We start from the raw sequence: 21,695 nt of genomic DNA on the forward strand, positions 1-21,695 counted from the left end.
CAATAACGCACACAACACAAAAATCCACTACTTCATGCATAAATTGTAATTGATCTCAATTCATTCAATATCAATTATTTATGCAATCCTGCGAGGAAGCAATAAAAATTGAGTTTTTAAGTTCTTCATGAACTATAAACAATCATATCAATTATTTTGCCAATATTTCAAAGATGCTTCACTATTGGATTGAATTCTGCAAGAATTCACTGAGTTCTACAGTAACTTTATAATAGATCTCAATATGAGATGAATCCTCATGCCTTCTAAAAAAAACCAATCCTTGTGCAATCCTTCAATGATGCGTGGACGTTGAATTCTGCAGGAATTCATAGCTGAAAAAATAGTTTTTTTTTTAAGTTCTTCAAGAACTATATACCAAATTTGATAAAACGTTTGTTCAATCCTTCAGGGATGCATTTACTGTTGAATTCATCAGAAATTCATAAAAAAAAAAAGATTTTTAATTGATCCTTTAAGGATGATCTAGGTACTGAATTCTTCAGGAATTCATTAAGAAATTTTGTATGTGCAATCATTCAGGGATGCATAATTTTGTATGTGCAATCCTTCAGGGATGCATTAGTACTACTGTCGAATCCTTCAGGAATTCATTAAGAAGATTTTATATGTGCAATCCTTCATGGATGAATTAGTATTAGTGTTGAATTCATTAAGAAAATTTTGTTTATATACATATAATCATTCAAGAATTTTTAGGTTAAATAAATAGTTCTTCAGAAACTCAAACGCATATATCATAGATGTATATGCGTAGTTCTTCGGAAGCTTACAATCAAATCTACATTAATATATTTAAAATAAAAAATCAGATTGTTATAGAGAAATTAGCTACCAAAGATTAAGGAAACAAACAACCACTACACTGACGTGCCAATTGAATCCATAAATATAGGAAAATTAATTTTCAGTTTTCAAAACAAAACAAAATTGTGGACCAAATCTTGTCGAACCCTTTTCTTTCATGGTGAATCGGTGATCCAAATTCCAATTTAAATCTCACGATGAGGTATCAAACTTTTCAAACTATGTTTCATAAATTAGGCAACAAATCAAGTAATAAAGTTATATATATTCTTAGGAACAAATTAAGAATAACATACGTTTCAAATTAGGAGTAATATACATTTCAAAGTAGGTTACAAATTATTCATGAACTAATCTCTTGTTAATTTGTTTGGTTTTGAACGAAGAATCCATGCTAATTTCACATCGCGGCTGGAATGAATTCAAACAGTACAAATTAGTTCTCCGATAACTATGTAACATCTAATTGAATTTTCAGAAATTCAAGGTAAACAAACATGAGTTTTACTTCAGAATTATACACAATTAAATCAACTATTTGATAAAAAGTTTTTAAGTTCTCCAGGAACTATACATAATCAAATCAAAATGTTTTTTTTTCGTTTCAATCCTTCAGATGTGCATATTGAATTCTTCAGGAATTAAAAAAATAGATTTTTTTTTTTTAAGTAATCCTTCAGGGATGCACTATGGTTGAATTCTTCACTTCAGGAATTCATTAGGAAAGATTGAGTTTTTATAAGCAATCCTTCAAGGATGCTTTTTTTTCTTTTTAATATAATATAGTTCTTCAGGAATTATATTATAGATGTGATCAATCTCTTACACTATCCTGCAAGGATTTCAGTGATGCATGGATGTTGAATCACGAATAAATAACTTGCACAATAACAATTATGTGTATCTATAAGACACTTATTCCAATTGATGGAAATCATCGATACAAAATTACATCTTATTTTATATATTATAATAATTAAAAAGAGTCATGTACGTTTTTAACAAATTAAAGCCATCGATTCAAAAATACAAACGATTATCACCAAAAGAGTCATGTTGTTATATGAATTTATAATAGCGATTAAAGAGGTACATAGATATCATGTATGCTATCACGTATACAAACAACTAAATTATATGCAAGGGGAAAAACTATCAATTAGTGAAATAGATTATACCAATACCTCTCAGTTGGTTAGAGCATGTGCTGATAACGTGTTATGAAAATAAGTAAATAGAGAGAGTAATAGAAAGAAGGAGAAGAAGAGAGAATAGGAGCAGTATTCTTATTCACTAATGTGTGTATCTACAAATGAGCTCTATTTATAAGAAAATAGAGTAGCTTATGAACTAAGCCAATAACCTAGTAGTATGGCCCAATAACACATTTATTATTTGGACAACATCCACTATTAATATTTATTACAGGATAAAAATCAAAACTGGTCAAAATTACATGGACCATCATCATATTTAAGCCTAAATTAAATTATAATATTAAAAGTTAAAACAATCGAGGTGTCAATTTCCTCATGATATATGCATGTGTAGGTGCCCATTTCCTAACACTTTACAAGTACCAGAAAATCTCCATTCGCGCAAGGTAACCCCACCGTAAGAAACTGAAATCAGTTCCAATAACCCCACAAAATCATCAATTCAAGAAACAGAAAATGTGGAAACGCGCAACCTCTTCTTTGAAATCATTACTTTCCTTTCACATCACACAGGTAACTAACTTAACTATCGATTCTCTTTCACTTCTTCGATTCAGATTTTGAATTTTATTCGTTTCTCTGATTCTAGGAAGGTTCTAAACTCAACAACGCTTTTCATTGCCATAGATTTATCTCAGGATCGCCTTTACACTTTCAGGTACTATATTACACTTTCACGATTGTTAATTTTTTATTGATTTAAAGATTATTTTTTTGCAGATTTTTGTGAAAAGTAGATTAGAATCACTTCTTTTAGAAAAGCATCTATGGAAAATGATTTTACGCAAAGTTACTTATATATATATTCTATTTTAAGTAATTTGGTTCAACTTTATTTCTGAGTTCCAAGAGTTTAACGAGGAAACTCACACATTCACTGTATCTAATGTCACTTCATAATCCTTTTAACTTTTACAGTCTATTAAGAAAAGTTGGTAGGGTAATTAAGGTTATGTATTATGTGTATGTTATCTATCCTCAAATATATAAGCAAATATTCTTTTTATCAGTTTCATTGAATAATTGATGTATCTGGTTAATTGGATTCATTGGTTATTCAATGAACCTGACAAAGAAAAAAAAGAAAAAAAAAAAGAATTTTTGCTTATATTTGAGACCAGAGGAGTAACTATTCTCTTCGTGAATAGATGTATCAGATACTTGATACTGACATTCTATCTTACTAGACAAATGATAGACTATAAGGGCAACCCGGTGTACTAAAGCTCCTGCATACGCATGGTCCGACAAGGGGTCCCAGCCTTACCCTCTTTTTACACAAGAGACTGTTTGTTTACAGGGGACTTGAACCCGTGACTATGTTTGGGAAAAAATTGGAAAAAATTAATAAATGCCTATAGTAATTTGAAAAATTTATGGGTAGTTTTTCTTCTTCTTCAAAGAGTCCTTGTAGTGGATGAAAGGAGTAGTTTTCTGATTTTTGTCTGGATTCTCATCTTTTAAAAAGTGGATGACAAAAGTTGATTTTAAATGAATTGGCAATTTGACTAAAAGTGATTTGAATGTAAAGTGATTTACCTTTGGATACATTCATGTGAAAGTGAATTGAATAAAATCCAAGGCAAACATTAATTATAGAAACCATAAGTTACAAATTCTAGGTTCAAGTTGAATCAATTCTATTTGAGAATATCCATACGTAACAAAATCAATTTTATATACATCTAAAATCAATCTTCACTCCTCCAATGTGAAACCAAACATACACTTAAAATGATTTAGTTTTTAAAAAGTGTGTTTTCTAATTAAAAAGTTGGAACATAACAACCAACCTCGAAATCCATCCCAATAGCCTTTGAAGTTAGTATATAAAAATTTGTCTTGTTAGTCTCTAGCATCATTTCAATATATAACAGCAGAGACTAATGAAACAGATTTTCATATACTCTAGTGACTAAGTAGGAGAGATAGTGATACTTGAAGGACTAAATTGAGGTTTTATACTTTTTTGTACTTGAGACGTAGTGCTGGATGCTATTTCCCTTCAATTGCATGTTTATATCATTATCAGTGTGTTAAAATCAGTTACTTGTGTGAATTCATCTAAGTAATGTTTTTTTGTTCCTTTCTAATTGGTTAGATAAACTTTTCATTTTAATATCATCGTTCATTCTTTGGTTTTTGTTATAATACAATTACGAGTTTGAGGAAATATTCAATTGTTAAATTGGTTAGCACTGAAATAACTTCTAATTGCAGTTTGTGAACGTCAATGATTTACTGTCATATGACCGAAGAGTTTGTCTTTCAAATAATATTGTCTCTGAGTATGATACTTTAGTGATCTCCTGCCTTTCTTTGTTCCCTTTGTTGCAGGAAAAGGACGTGGTTTCTCCCAAACATATGGATTCGGTTATAACTTTTGTTTTAGGTAAATAAAGATGCATTTATTGTTTAAAATATTGGCTGAATTGCAGTGAAATCCAAAGTAGCATTTTTATAATTAAAATGAAAATAAGAAATGGCAATACAAAACAATTTTTTCAATCTCAATAGACCGCAATTTTGTGAATGTCTCAAAGTGAGTTTCATGCTGTTCTCTACTTGCATACCCTGTGTTTCTATGTTTGCAATTAGCATTATTTATGGATGTAATGTCTTCATATTTATTATTAGAATTGGCAGGTACTTGTCGATCACGGTCTACCAAGGCCTAATTAGATTATTTTTGCATTTAATGTAGTTGTTCTGTTAGTGGTTATGGCAGTAATGTGGCTGTTTATGCAGTATTTGAAGTACAAAACTCCTTGTTAGGTGGAAACTCTGTTTGTTGGCATGTTATTGTAACAAGAATTACAATTCTGGTTTATCCTAGAACAATTAGTAGCCGTAATTTTCTAATTCTGTGTTTGAACTCTTGAGTCTGATAGAAGTCGTGTAAAGAAATTTAAAAGTTATTTGAAATGGTTCAAATTAATCACTCAACTGATTGTTCATTTGTTCTCATTATCTATCAGGATATTATTACACAAATGGGCATGACTAAAAGCTAACGATACAATGGCTAAGCTTAACTTATCTTGAATCTTGAAATAAAACCGACTAAAATGAATTAAGGAATACAAACTCCTGTTACATACTTCAGATATTTTTATTTTTCATCTTAGAAACAGAGCGCTGCAAGTTTTTAATGATTCTATTCACTATTGTTTTTGGTTGGCTTTAAATAAGTCATACTGATAATCAAATACTGTTTTCATGCTCTCAGGGGGGCCTGGTAGTGGAAAAGGTACACAATGTGCAAGAATTGTTGAAACATTTGGATTTAAGCATCTGAGTGCTGGAGATCTTTTGAGGAAGGAAATGGTTTCTGACAGTGAATATGGGTAATTTTGTCATATTCTAATTTTTTTTATATGTTTCCTCGGTGCATATTTGAGGGTTTAACAATGAAAACATCAAAACAGCGCGATGATTCTGGAAACAATAAGAGAAGGAAGAATCGTTCCATCAGCGGTGACTGTCAGATTGATTCTAAGAGAGATGCAATATGGTGACAATCGTAAGTTTCTTATTGATGGTTTCCCTAGAAGTGAGGAGAACCGCATAGCTTTTGAACATATTGTAAGTTTGATTTTCTTAACTCTTTATCCCTTAAATTTGGGTTATAGAAAGTAATGTTCTCTCCTCTTTCGCCTTTTCTTTCTAATGTTAATGAGTTGTTATAGTATAGGGTTATTTTTGTGCCAGCTCTGATTTTGTATGCTTTGAATTGACTACAAATTTGCCACATCCTCTTTATTGTTAATTATACCTTTACAAATGCACTATTTTTACGTATTAAACAGATAATGTGTTTGAATAATTTCTTCTATTCTACCACATAATCACTCTTTATTATGCAGACTGGAACAGAACCAGATTTTGTTCTTTTCTTTGATTGCCCTGAAGAAGAGATGGTGAAACGGGTGCTGAGCCGTAATCAGGTTATTATCAAATTCTTGATGACGTATTTCAGCAACTGATAGAAACTTCTGTTTGATATATGCTGCTATTTTACGCAGGGTCGAATTGATGACAATATAGATACAATCAAGAAACGTCTTAAAGTATTTGAGGCATTAAATCTTCCTGTAATCGATCATTATGCAAGAAGAGGGAGACTTCATAGGGTAATTGTTTATTTTCAGTTTTCATTTGAATTCAACAGTCTTGACATTATAGAGAGACTTATATGACCTTGACTTGCATAGAAAAGCTGCCCTTTCTTAATCTTTTGGTTATAGATATTTTATTAACTATCCCTTAAGGTGTGTGTTGCTGTGCTGGTTCAATATTCAGTTTAATTTCTTCCGGTTGGGAAAATTCACAAGATAGTCTTTTGTGCATTTGGCTTAAATTATGACTTGACTTGGGATTTAGATGTATGTTTGTTGTGGTTTATATAACGATGTGATTAAGAGTGGTCACAGTCAGATTCGGTCGGAATATCATCCACCCGATAAATAACTAAAGTGTATAAACCGGCATCCATTTCCATCCATTTTTAACTGTTAGGATGGATGGCCAGTCTGGTGGAATTGCGGGTCTGGGTATTCCGTGTGATGGGTGCTCCAAAAAATGCATTCACGTTATTGCATTGGACGGGTTCTGAACCCGTTGATATAGATGTTACCGAACTGAAACTGTCCAAGTAAATCTGTCTTTAATTGTTTTGTATTGTGGGATGACTTGACACCCGTTTGTATCAGATGGCAAAACTAGTCTTTCTCAGTTTTCTCGGTTTCTAGTTGGGTGTTAAATTGTGATAGTTATGTGATGGATTTTTCTTGTTTAAAAAAATCAGCTTGTCACATGATTGTACATTTCTTTCTGGTAAATTATAAGTTAATTATATGACAAACTAATCTCTGCAGATCAATGCTGTGGGAACAGAGGATGAAATATTTGAGCAAGTTCGGCCAGTTTTTGCGGCATGTGAGGTATACATTCAATTATAAACTTATAATATAATGTTAGTTACAAATGCTCAAGATGTTTGGTGCCACGTACACAGTTAATTGTTTTATAATGAGGGCAGTGATCTCTTTGTCTCTCCCTGAGCACCTAAAATGTTAGGACTTAGGACCGACCTTGTTCATTAGTATTACAAGTTATTAAGGTTAAGGCTACTAACCCTCTAAAGTGTTTTATTAGCTGCACAAATCCATACATCCATCAACATGTGTTTTATTAAGCATTGCCTTTATTTGCTTCTGCGGGGAAGAAAAGGAATATTCCAAAACACTATTTTTTGGGTAGTTGATAACTTGTAATTCTAAATTATAAGTCCACCTTGGCTTACATCTCTTTGTGTATTAAATATTAATATTGTATTTTATTATTTAAAACCTCTAATCACTTGTATCACTCTGTGCAGCAAACGGCTGCATGAAAGCTGCGTGAATAGGCTGTTTGTGAGAGCATTGTAAATTTGGGTGAAGTTTGGATTTTGTGGGAACTCTATATTTCCTAGTTAACTTCTAGTTAGCTACAAGATCCAAATTCCTGGCTGATTTGCTCTGGAAATTACCGTAAAACTCATCCACCGGAGAATTTTAAAGTGACTGGTTGTAACGGTTCGAGTTTTATAATGCTGTTGAATCGTATCCCTCGACAGGAATAACAGTAGATGAATGTAAATGTTTGATACACAAGCTAACATTGTTGAGTTAATACCAACTATATGTTGGTTCTAGTGAAAGGATTTGGATTCTTTTGAATTTGTAATTTTGAATTCGATTTACATTTGCGTATAAAAAAATATATATGGAGGAATTTTGCCTTTAGTATCTTAAATGTGTTAGGTACTTAAAGAAGGGGTATTTATTTGTTGGATTTAAAACTGTATTGTAATAAAACAACATCAAAAGAAAGAAAATAACTTGAAAGGAACCGAACTCTTGGCTAAAATATATCCTATCTCATTCAACAAACTATGAACTTAAGAGCATGTTTAAGGTTGCATATTTACTCGTTTCTTCTAGTTAAGACTTTTTTTTTTTGGTTGAGTTGGAATTGATAGAAGGTGGATTTATTAGATAACTAAACATGCAAAGACTTTTTTTTTTTTTTTTTTTTTTGTGGTGGTCGAGGTTCGAACCCCGGATCTTGCATATTTTATGCATTGTCTATACCAACTGAGCTAAACTCACGAGGACAAACATGCAAAGACTTAACACCACATTGTATAATACGTGTGTTTCTTGAATAATGAATCACCACATGTGCTTGATGCATGCTCCATTTGAATTCCAGATTGTACCATAAAATGCGATGGTTACAGTTACAATAAAGATTCTTTGATGTACAGGAGCATCACCTAACTTCCTTGATCAAATTAAAGAAAATTTAATATTATTATTTTAATATGATTATCTTCACATAGCTAGCTAAGAGAGCTGTTTTTATAAGAAAACTCTTATCACGTAGCTGTTGATTATCTAATACAATTCCTATCCCTCAAAGGCTAAAAAATATAAAATTCTGACATTTTCTGTTACTGTTGAAATCAAGAAATTATTTAATACAAGCTTAAACGTAGAACAAAAACAATGGACTAACACCACCACATAAATTGATTCTTCCAGCACATACCCTAAGTAGTTGGTGCACCCAGGGACAAGTATAATAGTAGAGTGAATATGTAAACTGGTTGTTAAAGTATGTTGGCGAGTCCAGAGAAAGATCGGGAGTCAACTACCAACTAATTGATTCAAGACCATTAAGAGATTGAGATACCATTCAAAGTTCGAAGACATTAGTAATATAGGTCATCTCTGATATATACACCTTCCGATCATTATTATAAACAAAAATTTACATTTTAGATTCATTCAATTAATATCGTATAGTCTTTATTGTGGACCACATACATCATTTAATGAATAAATCTAAAATATTGATTTTTCTTTATAATAGTGACTGGAGGGTGTATCTCACAATTTAGTTCAATCATAATCAACGTGGAACTACCACCAACACTTGAATACCAACAGTATTTCGCTCAAGTGCGAGTACCTCACATCACTAAAATTTATTCATACACTAAGATATCATTCCCGTTCCCCATCAAACTGAATAGGGTTTTGATAACAATTGTTGTAGATTCAGTGAAAAGCATTGGGAGCTTGGGAGCAACAACTGACTAATGAATCAAGGATCACCAAGTGATCTAAACACTACATCTCCACCTAACATCTCAATGTATAGATAAGATAACCACCTCTCTTATATATTAAACATTTAGTCCATTCATAGTTGATATCGAACTTCAGATCAAACTTGAATAACATGAAAATTGTTGGCATCAATCAAAATAGTTTATAAATTTTGAGTTGGAAGATATATTTATGATATCAATTAACTACGAGTAGAGTTGGCAATGAACCGAACCAACTCGAAAATAGTTCGAGATTCGATTCGATAATTGACTCGTTGAACTTGGTTCATGAACCAAATGAGTCGAACTTGAGTTGAAAATTAAGCTCATTAAATAAATGAGTCGAACTTGAGTTGAGTATGGTTCGACTCGTTTGGTTCATGAACCAGCTTGATATATGTAAAATATTATTTTACATATTGTTATATAATATGTAATTTATTACAAGCTTCTAATAATTATGTACTTTTTTCATAGGAATTATTACTAATTTAATTAATAATCAACGATAATTGTTATGATAGAAGAAAAAAGTTAATATCTTTTGAAGGCTTTTAAACAAACATTTGTACACAAATAGTCCCACATCGGGTGTTTTGATAATATTAGAGAGTAAGAGTGTATATATAAGAGAGGTGGATGATAATGAGTACAATGTAAAACATGGTATGCGCTACAGTAGTAAGTGCTACTTCCTTTCTACCTTCATAGTTTTATTTAATTTATATTATTTTTTTTTTTTTAAGTCAAAGACATGTATTTTTGACAAAAAAATTTTTTGAAGAAAAAAAGCTTTTGAAGTATACAATTCGAGTAGACGAGTTGAACCTAACGAGTCGAACCGAGTTGTTCGCGAACTTTAAACGAGCCGAAATTGAGTTAAAATAAAAGGTTCGTTTCAAACTCGAGTCGAGTTTCGAGCCGAACTAATTCTTATCGAGTTGAGTCGAGCTCAGACAGGTTCGACTCGACTCGACTCATTTTCAACCCTAACTACGAGCCTAAGATAATTAACTTTCAGGATAATTCTTCTTCATAACTTTTAATGCCAATGATAATTAACTTTGAACATTTGGTTATTAATTTTAAGATTTTAAAATATAAAATCCAGTTTTAAGTAGTCATCTTTTAGTGGCTTTAGTAAGATTTTGGTTATATATCAGGGTAAATTCAAAGAAGGGAACAATTGAAAGTGATGTATCCAAAAAATTTCTCTTCAGCGAGGGTACCTATTACCGGATCTTAAATAATTAAGATCTCACCATTGCGGATAGTCTAAGGAGATCACAACCGTTGGATTGAAATTTTTATAAGATTGCATGTGGTCTCTATTTTCTTTTTTTCTCTCTCTTATGCGCTCATCTTCTTCTTCCTCGTTTCCTCCAGTTCCATGGTGCCGATAATAAAATCTGGATCCCATTACGGAGACGCAAAATCAGTTTCCCCATTTCGTTCTAAAATTGGTGGTAGGGGTCATCACTTTGTTGCCACTGTTATATCTGTTTTGCACATGTCGACTTATTTGAATTGAAGGAGTTGAATGTGCAGAAACAAGGAAGAAGGACAGTCAAAGACATTGATTGCGTGTTGCATAGAACACATGCACTTTTTATCGATTAATTAAATTTCAACCATTGATTTTAATCTCATGGTCATTAATCAATCCTCTCATCTCTCACCATAAATAAATACTCCTCTCACTTGATACAACCTCATATAGCAACAATACAATCGAAAGAACCATAGGTTTGGACATTCCACATCCATACGTTAGAAATTATTAAAATAGCTGAAGATATGCTAAAGGTACATATTAAACTTTCTTGAAGGAATTAAGGCAATAGGAAAAAAAAAAAATTAAAAATCCTAACAACCAAGCTAAATTCTTACTCATATGACTGTAAGTCAAAATAATAAATCGAGATTCACCGTCTTTGATGTAATCCAACTTCGGAACAAGATATTTGCAGGTGCTCGATCAAATCGACCATTTGTGATTTATGAGATGACCAATTCTCACACATATTGACAAGACATTTGCGTAGTTGAAAGGAAGCTGAATTTAGTGATGGCAAGCGAGATATTCTCAAGCATTGTAGCAAACATATAAGGTACAAACTTGAAGCAAATGAAGCAAATTAAGTAATACCAAAATAGATAAAGATACAGAACAATGAAACAAATAAAACAACCAAAAAGATGTTGAATCTCAAACCCGGTGAAGATAGAGTAGTCCATGGGGACTTTCAAGGAGGCCGCTTATACGACTTTTCACTTGACACAACCATAACAACCAGATATGGAGGAGGTGTTGGACGATCCGTGGGATGAACGCTTGAATGAGGCGTGGAGGAATTGATATCACCGTTGGAGCACAATGAGGGGAAGCACAAACCGGTAGTCACAACACAGTTCATGGGGAAGCGAACAACACTGTAAACGGGTTGCGGATGAAGGCGGTTAAGGCCGGAAGTAATTTGAGGTTGAATGAAGTTTAAGCATAAAAGTGATTTTGGGGGGTAAATGATTTGGGATGGAAATCGAAACGAAGATGAAGGTAGAAAGCTGACATAGTGATGATTGAGAGGCAGGAAAAACAGATGGAATAGTACAATTCAAAGGGATAAAAAAGACATTATACGTCATTCTCCTCGAACCCTAGAAAAGGGTGGGAGTGGCGCAAGGAATTTTCTCCCTCAAACTCTAGGAAAGGGTGGAAGCGGCTACTTCATAGAAAAATATTTATTTTAACATAAAAAGAGAGGTAAAAAAAGAGGGTATATACACAATGTAATTTAAACATTTATCAAGAGAGAACAATATAAATTACTCTAAAAAATAGGAATAATAATCACATTGTAAAAGCCACAAATTTTACATTAACCTTGGTATGAAACAACACTAGTATAAACTATATCTAAAATAAAAAATGAAAAATTACACGCCCAATTGTCGTATATATGGAATGGAAACATATATCATATTCTAACAAATACTAATAATCAATTTTGACTGTTTAAAAAACAAAACATATATCATACAACATAATGGTTTCCTTGATTGAATGACTAATAAACAGGTTTTTAAATTTCAATTGAAGTAATGCTGCAAATCTTTATATTACACAAAATGCAGCCATATGCTCGCAATTGCGATGCCATTGCAGAGACTTCAAAATCTTTTATATTGCGGCCACAATGGCGGTTGAACACATTTAAAACCATGATTAATAGGCAAGCCTATTAACAAAAGCCAAAGCATTGCTTGTCAAAGAAGTAACTTTACCAACACTTGTGTTAACCATCTTCTTTATTGAAGATCTCACTTCCATTTCATCCAACTCATCCGTACATGTTCCCTCATCAGTTATAGCAGCACTCATCCATGTCTTTATGGTATCCCATTTAAACCTATCATCACTAGTTGTAGTACCATTCAAATGCACGAGCCCGTCAGACGATTGCTCGAGTAGATCCACCGTGTCATCGATGTTTTCTCTGCAATCGGCAATGACCAATGTTTCATCATGTGTTAGCTTCTTGGAACTTAGTTTCTTCAATGTGGTTGATGCACTTCTTGCTGATTTTAGAGCTAGATAGATAGAGACTTTGGTGAGTGTCATTTGGTTTGTTTTGATTTTTGATGTGTATGGAGAAAGTGACTTGTAACAATCATTTGGGTATGTGGTTGAATTGCATTGAGTCTTTAAAAACTTTTTGTAGGTTGTTGAAGTGGATTTTGTGGTGGAGTTTGATGCACATGTTGTAGATTGAATAAGAGTTGAGAGGAATAGAAGGGTAAAAATTATTATGAAGAGATTATGTAATTGCAATGCCATGTTTTTTTCTTCTTCTTTCAATTGGTTCAATACAAATGCATAAGGTGGCTTTTATACTAAAATTAAATGTGGCAAATTTGATAAGTTGGTATGATAAATCGATTTTGTACACAAGCAACTATAAACCGTACAAGAAGGGATTGCACGTGGCACATGTTGATTTCGTGATATTGTCAAAGTACACGTAATAACAAGAATATAGATCCCGTTGGATATACTATAAGATCAAATAATTAAGGGGGAAAAACAGGGATTGCACATGATCTAATAATTGACTTTGATCGGAATGTGTTGAAATACAAAACAAAAAAAAAATTGGTCGTTAATTTAGTTTCTAACCTATTATTATCTCTCTAATTTAGTCTACAATATTGAGCTGATTTTTCTTTAAAAATAGTATTAAGATTCTTCTTAAAGAAGATTTATATACTTTAAGTGAATGCGTATTTCCAAAAGTGTTCAGAAAGGTAGTCTGTGTCGGAGCTATTATCTATCGCATCAAGTTAACTCAACTCCAATGGGCCGGTTAATGCGCTTATGAAAATTGTGATCTTAAGGTTCTAGCACAAACCATAAACTCCTAATCGTATCATCTAATGATAGCATCTATTCATGAAATAGAGTTTTGAGACCTACATATATACTTTTTTAATGGAAGAAATCGAACTTGTACAATACTTACGCCATGTGCATCATTGCATCAACTATTTGCGCTAAACTCCGATGCTTGAGATCCATGTAAGAATTCACACATCACATTATACTGATGTAACCCCAAAACACAAAGGAGACAACTCCAAAACTAGACTCCCTTGTTCAGTGTTTCGTTTGTGACTTATTGAGTCACCTAGCCCATGTCGAACACATGATATACATCATGTTGCTCTTATCTTATGTTTTAGGATGGGGATATGGTACTATCCTCTCTTTGATGGACCACTCTAAGAAAAAAAGAAGTCAATGTGTATATATTCTTATCTAGCTATTTTAAAAAAATCAATCTGAATATTAAATTAAAAAGACCTTAAGATCATAATTTAATTGGTTGAACCGGGTAAACAAATAATAAATAATAGGAAAATGATAACATGTGCCCCAATGGCACATGTTAAGAAATTTAAAATAGAAACAATTGTCTCAAAAGTTACGTATTCAACTTTTAAAAGTTAAAATTTCATTATTTTCTGTAAAAAGTTTCTAATTTTGAATTCCTTAACTTATGCTCTAAAGGCACAAGATAACAAGACTCTAGATAATAAAACTCTAAGATCAGATCATTTGAGTCCATACAACAATGTACATCAGCCAATAAAAGCAATAGAGTAGCAGACACAAAAGATTAGTAATCTACCTACTTTTACCATCCCCTACATACATATCCCCAAAGACTTGTGTATTCCAATAGCTTTTCAACCTTCTCCTCCTCCCACGGGTATCAACATTATCCCCTCCTTGATATACACCAAACTTGCAACTAATTATCCAACTTTACCAACCATAGCTCCCACCAAGACACCATGTGCATGGATTGTTAAGCTTTGAGTAAACGAAGACATATTGTCTAAACCACAATAGTTTCAAAAGATAATAATATTGAATTGAATTAAATGAGAAGTGAATTGAATGAAGATGAGGTGTTGCGTGACAAAAATGTTACAAGAAATGTCCCACATCGCTCACAATAGTCTTCTCAATTATCTAAAGTAAGAGGTAATAATAGAACTGGACCGGATTGTTTTTTATGACCACCGTTAGTTCTATAGTGCACATGTAAACATGTTTTACATTATATACAAGTTACTTTATATCATTGAATTAATAAATATCATCATTAGACTAAATGAGGGATAATCTCATGAGTTTGACTCAGTTGGTAGAGATATTGCATATTATATGCAGGGGCTGGAATTCGAAACCCAGACACCCCACTTATCCACATTTAAAAAGTGTGACAAAATCATTTTATTTGTAGATGTTAGACAAAGTCATGTTGTGTCACGGTTTGATATACAATCTTGTTTACAACTACGAGAAAAATAATTATCGAGAAAATTGAGAAACGAATAAAATGAAATTTGAGAGGGCTATGTGGATGAGATCTCACCATTAAGATGAATTCAACCTAACTTATAATTTTTATAAGTTGTAGAGTCCAATGCTTTTTAATGGTAATATCATTTAAATAACATTCAAGTTTTTTTTTCACAATTGAGAGGATCCAAATCTGCTATGGACACTCTTTTATAAACTCTCTCTAACACTCATTCTCTTTTTAAGAAAAACTCATGTGAAATAGAGTCCTACACTTTAGAAATGGATCTCATATAAAGTGGTGAGACTCATATGAGTTTCATCTAATATAAGAGTGAATGTTAGAAAGAAAGTGTTCCTAACATCTCACTCTATAGACATACACATAACAAAAGGGGAGACATAGTACAATCAAACAGAAATAGTAGGCCAAGGACTAGAGGTACCCAACTCATTAGAAGGCAAACAAAAAAAAAAAAACAAACATAAACAAGAAACGAATGAAAATAAACCAATATGCCCCTTACCTTCGAAGAGAAACACCACAACCCGACTCTGACTCTATTGATTCCAACACAAGATGGGTGGTGCCTCCCACTCGTGAAGGAGAAGAGGTTGTTGGTGTTATTACCTATGAACCTCTTCCACGACGAGAATTTCAGCCTATCAAAAGCTTGATATATGTAGGTCACCCAACAAAGATTAGATCATTGCGAGAGTTTGAGGTACTTCACACAACAACATGTTAAACTAGGGTCAAACTTAATATGAATCTCTTCTTAGAATCCAACCCTCATAACCACTCAAAAAGCAAATAAGATCATGGTGGGGCACAAACTACTAACTTTGACACCCAACTATATTGTGCCCCCGTGAACCACCAATATTCGTCTAAGACGATTCTCCTTAATCGATTCCTTATTGTTAAGAAGTTACCAAGTGAAAATAATTTCCTTAGAAGGAGCCTAAGACTTTCACACCCTAGCCAAAGAATTCTCCCATGCAGCTGACGTTACCATGTTGTCCAGTGGCGGAGCCAGGAATTACATAGAGCTTGGGTGAAAAATTTATCGCAAATTCACATGTGACATAATATATATAAATTCCTTCCTTCAATATATATATATATATATATATATATATATATATATATATATAGATAGATAAATAGTCATATATAAAAATAAAAAAGGATCGTCATATTAAGTTGTTTGAAGGATTTATCGACAGTGGCGGATCTTGAGTTATTTTCTCGGGGGTACCAAAATTCTTTGAAATATATATTAAGCTGTTTGAAAGATTTATCAAAAATGTTAACTGTTGTAGTGGTTTAATTTACATGAATATAAAAAAGTAAATATATACAAAAATATAAAAAAGGGAGAAGAAGGAAGAATCAAACTCGTGACGTCTGGGAGAAAAAGCAACTGCTTTTCCACTGCGCTAACTGGAAAATATGTAAATAATATGCCTGATATAATATATATAGAAATATTGGGGTACCATGGGTCCCAAGGAAGATACGCCACTGATTATCGATCGAGCCCGGGCCACCGCCTGGGGTTGCTGGGCGGTGAAACCGCCCCTGTTGTCCCCTACCCTCCTAACAAGGATCAAGCACACCAACTTCACCGAGAAAACCCATGAATGATCGTGCTTGTACAACCAAGCATTTTCCCTATCATGGGAGCCTATATGAGGTAACCCATTACGGAGACCCTCGAGTTACTCCACTTCCCAAACACACAACAACCTCCTCCACTAAGATCCCACACCCACTCATCACCCTCTCAGTAGTCCGTCTCCCCAACCCTACAATTCTATTTCTCCAAGACAAGAAACAATTGTTGATGCAACATCCTCAACAACACGCCCCAAACCCAAAGATCATACCCGATTTTTTTATTTTTATTTTATTTTTATTTTTATGAATTAAGTGTGAGGTCAAAAGACCATTTTCAACTTTGCACTAGTTACAAACCCGTGCTTCGCACGGGTTGAATAACGTATTTTTTTTTAAAAAAATTTAGCCCAGAAGGAGAAATCTTATAAATTACGGAAAATTATTGTCCTTTATAAATGTGAAAATCAAAGTTGCGTAAACCAAAATTTTGCAACATAGAGCCTAAAGCACTACATAAAAAATAACATAACAACTATTGTAATATCTTATTCCTTAAAGTTAATCCGAACGCAAAATTTTGCCATAGATTTAACCTAACTTCTTTGCTTAATTTTACTGTATTAACCCTATTTAATTTAATCAAAATGTTAACGTTAATTATTAGGGAAATCAAAATAAACAAATCGCACGTAATTTTTCTCCTTAATTTTACTAAACAAATTATATTAACTCTATATTTAATTTATGCAAAATGCCATATCTTATTTATAAACGTTAACCCGTGACGCAATATTAACGCTAGATTTAACCTAATTTTTTCGTGTGACTTTACTATATTAACCCTAGATTTAATTTATGCAAAATGTCATCTCTTATATTTTTAAATGCTAACCCGTGACGCAATATTAACCCTAGATTTAACCTAATTTTTTCGTGTGACTTTACTATATTAACCCTAGATTTAATTTATGCAAAATTTCATATCTTATTTCTAAATGTTAATCTGTGACGCAATATTAACCCTAGATTTAACCTATTTTTTCGCGTGACTTTACTATATTAACTCTAGATTTAATTTATGCAAAATCTCATATCTAATTTTAACCTAATTTTTCCCTCCACACTTTTGCATTTACTGTTTATCTAAAGTAAAATAAAATGATGTTCCCAATTATATGCTGTTTTTTTTTGGAAAGGAATAACCGTTAACCCGTCTCGCTATACTTAACATAATCTCTTACTTATAAATGTTAACCCGTCTTGCTATACTTAACCTATTTTATTTCTTAAAGTTAACCCGAACGAAAAATTTTGCCCTAGATTTAACCTAACTTCTTTGTTTAATTTTACTGTATTAACCCTATTTAATTAACCCTGTTTAATTTAATCAAAATGTTAACGTTAATTGTTAGGGAAATCAAAATAAACAAATCGCTCATAATTTTTCTCTTTAATTTTACTAAACAAATTATATTAACCCTATATTTAATTTATGCAAAATGGCATCTCTTATTTCTAAATGTTAACCCGTGACGCAATATTAACCCTAAATTTAACCTAATTTTTTCGTGTGACTTTACTATATTAACCCTAGATTTAATTTATGCAAAATGTCATATCTTATTTCTAAATGTTAATCCGTGACGTAATATTAACCCTAGATTTAACCTATTTTTTTGCATGACTTTACTATATTAACCCTAGATTTAATTTATGCAAATGTCAGCTCTAATTTTAACCTAATTTTTCCCTCCACACTTTTACATTTAATGTTTATCTAAGGTCAAATAATAATCTTAGATAATCACGACATAAAAAAAATTCTTCGAAAGAAAAGATGTTTAAACAACGGAACATTGTGATTCATCATAAAATATGTATGAGTTGATTTAGAGATCATTTAATCAGTTTATGAGATTAGGAATTGACATAATGTTTAGGATGAAAACAATTGGAACCAAAAAGGATCAATGATGTGTGAATTATGATTACATATTATCCAAAAATAATATTAAAAAATAAAAGAAAAGGTTCCCAACGTGAATTGAAGAGAGATACTTGTGAAATAAATTGTCGAGAAATAGTTTTTTGAAGTATCATTCAACAACTTTTGGCCAAAGCTCGTTCCATTCAATTTTATGGATTAAAAAAAGTACATTTTTTAGTAAGTACTTAATTGATATTGTATTTGGCCTAACTTCTTCTTAAAAATGTAGAGAAGTTTGTCAAACGATACCTTAATCTCCCACAACGGCAATGTAGAAGCAACTGAATTTGGGAGAAAAAATTTAAAAATGGTTAAAAATATAAAAATTGGAAAATAATTAAAAGTTATTAAAAATATAAAAATTAGAAAATAATTAAAAAATTGGTTAGGGGTAAAAATGGAAATTCATAGGCCAACCTCCAAAAAAAAAAACTCAACCAATTTATAATTTACCAAATTGCCCCTCATAGGGGCAAAATGGTAAAATCAATGGACATTAACTTTTATATTAGTATATAGATTCCATGCTCTTGAAGAATAAATCTGAAGTGGACTCCAAAGTACAACCCAATCGGGAAACATATTTTCATCAATGAGAAGCCACTCGAAGATCACCCGGATGACCCTCAATAGGGGGAGAGGAGGATAAAGAGGCATACATGACTATTAGCATATCATTCCAAAAATTGTTCGTCCTTGAATAATCCTCCACCTCCGTTTCATAAGAAGGGCGACGTTCACTAGACGAAGATCTCTCGCCGCCAATCTGCCATCCTTTTTAGTCTTACAAACTCTCTCCCATTGAACTCAGTCAATCTTTTTCTTTCTGCTAGCCGCCACACCCCTCACCCACACACACATAAACTCCCTTTGTAAGCTGACAATCCACTTTCAAACATTGACCGATAATTTCATAAAGGACATGTAAAAGATGGGTATTGAATTGAGGACCGAATTAAGGATGATAATGTTAGCATCCAAGCTGATAAATCTATTCCCTTAAGAACTCAGCCATCTAGAAAGTAAATCTATGAGAGGTTGTCAGGTCTAAAAGGCAGGGACCTTGTTCTATAATGAAAAAAATTCTCCGCCAAACCCAATAAGTCATCACTAATATTAAACCCCATAAAAGGGAGACACACCACATGCAAGGTCAGAGAGAACTGTAAATTACTGATTTGATTGAAAGATTCAACCATTTGGCCGACGAATTTATTTGACTTTCTTTTACAATACTATACATTGAAGTTAGTTATGTTTTGTTTTGAAGTAAGTTTGAATCTATTTTCAGATACTTATTTGTATTCATTTTATTAGATTCTTTTATAAGCATTTTCGTACATAAATTCTGATATGTCCGGTGAGGATGGATGAGTGGCAAAGGTGGCGGATAATGTTCCAGTGTGACGGTGACGGTTTCCGTACGACGACGATGAGTCTTTGCGGTGGAACGAAAGGTGCCTGCAGGCACGTTAGCACTCCAACGCTCAAGTTAGTAATGAAACTGAGAAAGAGTGTGTAGAAAGTGTTGTGAAAAGTGAATCATACCTTAAGGGTGAAGCAAGTTCACCCTTATCTAGGCGCGCATTAAGCATAACCGTCTCCGAGTTATGCGACGTATGATTACGGACAGCTAGAGGACACATGTAAGGTGATCCTCACGCGGGGGGACACTTTTGTGTGGCGCGGTGCACTTGAGCTGGCGTGTTTCTTCAGGAGCGGACCCTTAATACGATGTAAGTTTATGCCACGTGTCAACGTGTGATTGGTCTTATGACCGATCCAGAACTGATTGATTTAATGTGTATTAATAATCTTTAGTTTTCATAATTGAGTGTGGTGTTTATATTTAACAGTTAACTATATAACTATTTTCGCTTTAAAATGAGCTTTTTCCTCTTTTAAATAATAATTTCACTTTACATTTCCACATTTCAGAATCCTCACATAGCCATTGAGCAACAACTACTACATAAATTTTTCTCTCTTCACCAAAGGGTATGCTGAACTTCAAAGTATTACTTCAAAACTACTTTGGTATTCCACAACTACCAATCAACAACAAAACCTAACTCATAAAAAAACAACATAAATCTCAACAACTAATTGCTACACATTTACAATCTTTTACACACTTAAGTTGAACCACACAATTACATTGATAATGCTGGAATAATGAATCTACATAAACAATACGTTAATTAAGCTATTTTAACCATGTGAAGTGGAAAGTTTATTTATCAAAGCCAAAGCATTGCTAGTTAATTGAGCAACTTGCACAATGCTCCCTCTTACCAATGTCTTAACATTCTCCGTAGCATTAATCTCTTGAAATCCGTCGGTACAAGTGTTCTGATCCGTCAAAGCAGCACTAACCCATGTTTGTACATCACTCATTGTTAGCTCAAAATTTGAAGTCCTAAGACGACTCATTTCATCGATAGACCTTCGTAGTTCATCCACGGAGTCACTCAGCACTTCGACGCAATCCTTCATAGCTGCAGCCTCTCTTGGGTTCAACCCCTGACCTTTAGATAGAGTTGACATCAAAGCCGAGGTTGATTTTGCCGATGCAAGAGTCACGTTGAGGGCCGTTCCTGTTAAAAGCATGCGATTTGTTTGTATGAAATCGGCATGCTTCACTAGGGATGTGTAGCATAGTCTTGGGTAAGTTGTGGAACTACAAGAATTTCTAATGAATAAGGTGTTGGATTGTTGGTATGGTCTGTCATTTGCTTGGATAGAGTGTGTGATGAAACTAAAGGAAAAAATTATTAGAAGGATCTTTGAAGAAAAAGCCTCCATTTTTTTTTTCCAATCTAACTCTATAACTCAATTGAGAATTGGGTAGTTGAGGAAATATGGGAAGGAATGTTAACTATATATAGGACTCAAAATAATCTTATTTTTAATGTTGAGAAGACAAAATAAATCTTATGGATTTTTTTTTTGTGGCATTTGGAATTGTTTTACCGGTCCCACACCTGTTATTATGAAATGAAAATAAT

General features: G+C 32.8%; 3 protein-coding genes across 4 annotated transcripts; 1 reads left to right on the forward strand and 2 right to left on the reverse strand.

The window, feature by feature from the left end:
* Positions 1-2,388: 2,388 nt before the first annotated feature.
* LOC25491834 (UMP-CMP kinase) lies at positions 2,389-7,837 on the forward strand. Of its 2 annotated transcripts, none has more exons than XM_013599874.3 (9): positions 2,389-2,558; positions 2,635-2,703; positions 4,383-4,437; positions 5,275-5,392; positions 5,474-5,630; positions 5,912-5,992; positions 6,071-6,178; positions 6,923-6,988; positions 7,426-7,837. In XM_013599874.3, the coding sequence occupies exons 1-9, from the start codon at positions 2,502-2,504 to the stop codon at positions 7,438-7,440; spliced, it is 726 nt and encodes a 241-aa protein (XP_013455328.1). In that variant the 5' UTR covers positions 2,389-2,501; the 3' UTR covers positions 7,441-7,837. The 2 variants fall into 2 exon arrangements, with proteins under 2 accessions (XP_013455328.1, XP_039689911.1); XM_039833977.1 differs by having other exon boundaries at positions 2,416-2,558; positions 2,639-2,703.
* A 4,209-nt stretch (positions 7,838-12,046) lies between these two features.
* On the reverse strand, positions 12,047-13,084 carry LOC25491835 (pectinesterase inhibitor 4). The gene has a single exon (XM_013599875.3). It carries the CDS (start codon positions 13,043-13,045, stop codon positions 12,434-12,436), a length of 612 nt encoding a protein of 203 aa, XP_013455329.1. The 5' UTR covers positions 13,046-13,084; the 3' UTR covers positions 12,047-12,433.
* A 7,502-nt stretch (positions 13,085-20,586) lies between these two features.
* Positions 20,587-21,516, reverse strand: LOC25491836 (21 kDa protein). Its single transcript, XM_013599876.3, has one exon. The coding sequence runs from the start codon at positions 21,490-21,492 to the stop codon at positions 20,899-20,901; it is 594 nt and encodes a 197-aa protein (XP_013455330.1). The 5' UTR covers positions 21,493-21,516; the 3' UTR covers positions 20,587-20,898.
* Positions 21,517-21,695: the final 179 nt, after the last annotated feature.

The sequence above is a fragment of the Medicago truncatula genome, chromosome 4 (genome assembly GCF_003473485.1).
Source record: "Medicago truncatula cultivar Jemalong A17 chromosome 4, MtrunA17r5.0-ANR, whole genome shotgun sequence".
In the NCBI taxonomy this organism is placed as follows: Eukaryota; Viridiplantae; Streptophyta; class Magnoliopsida; order Fabales; family Fabaceae; genus Medicago; species Medicago truncatula.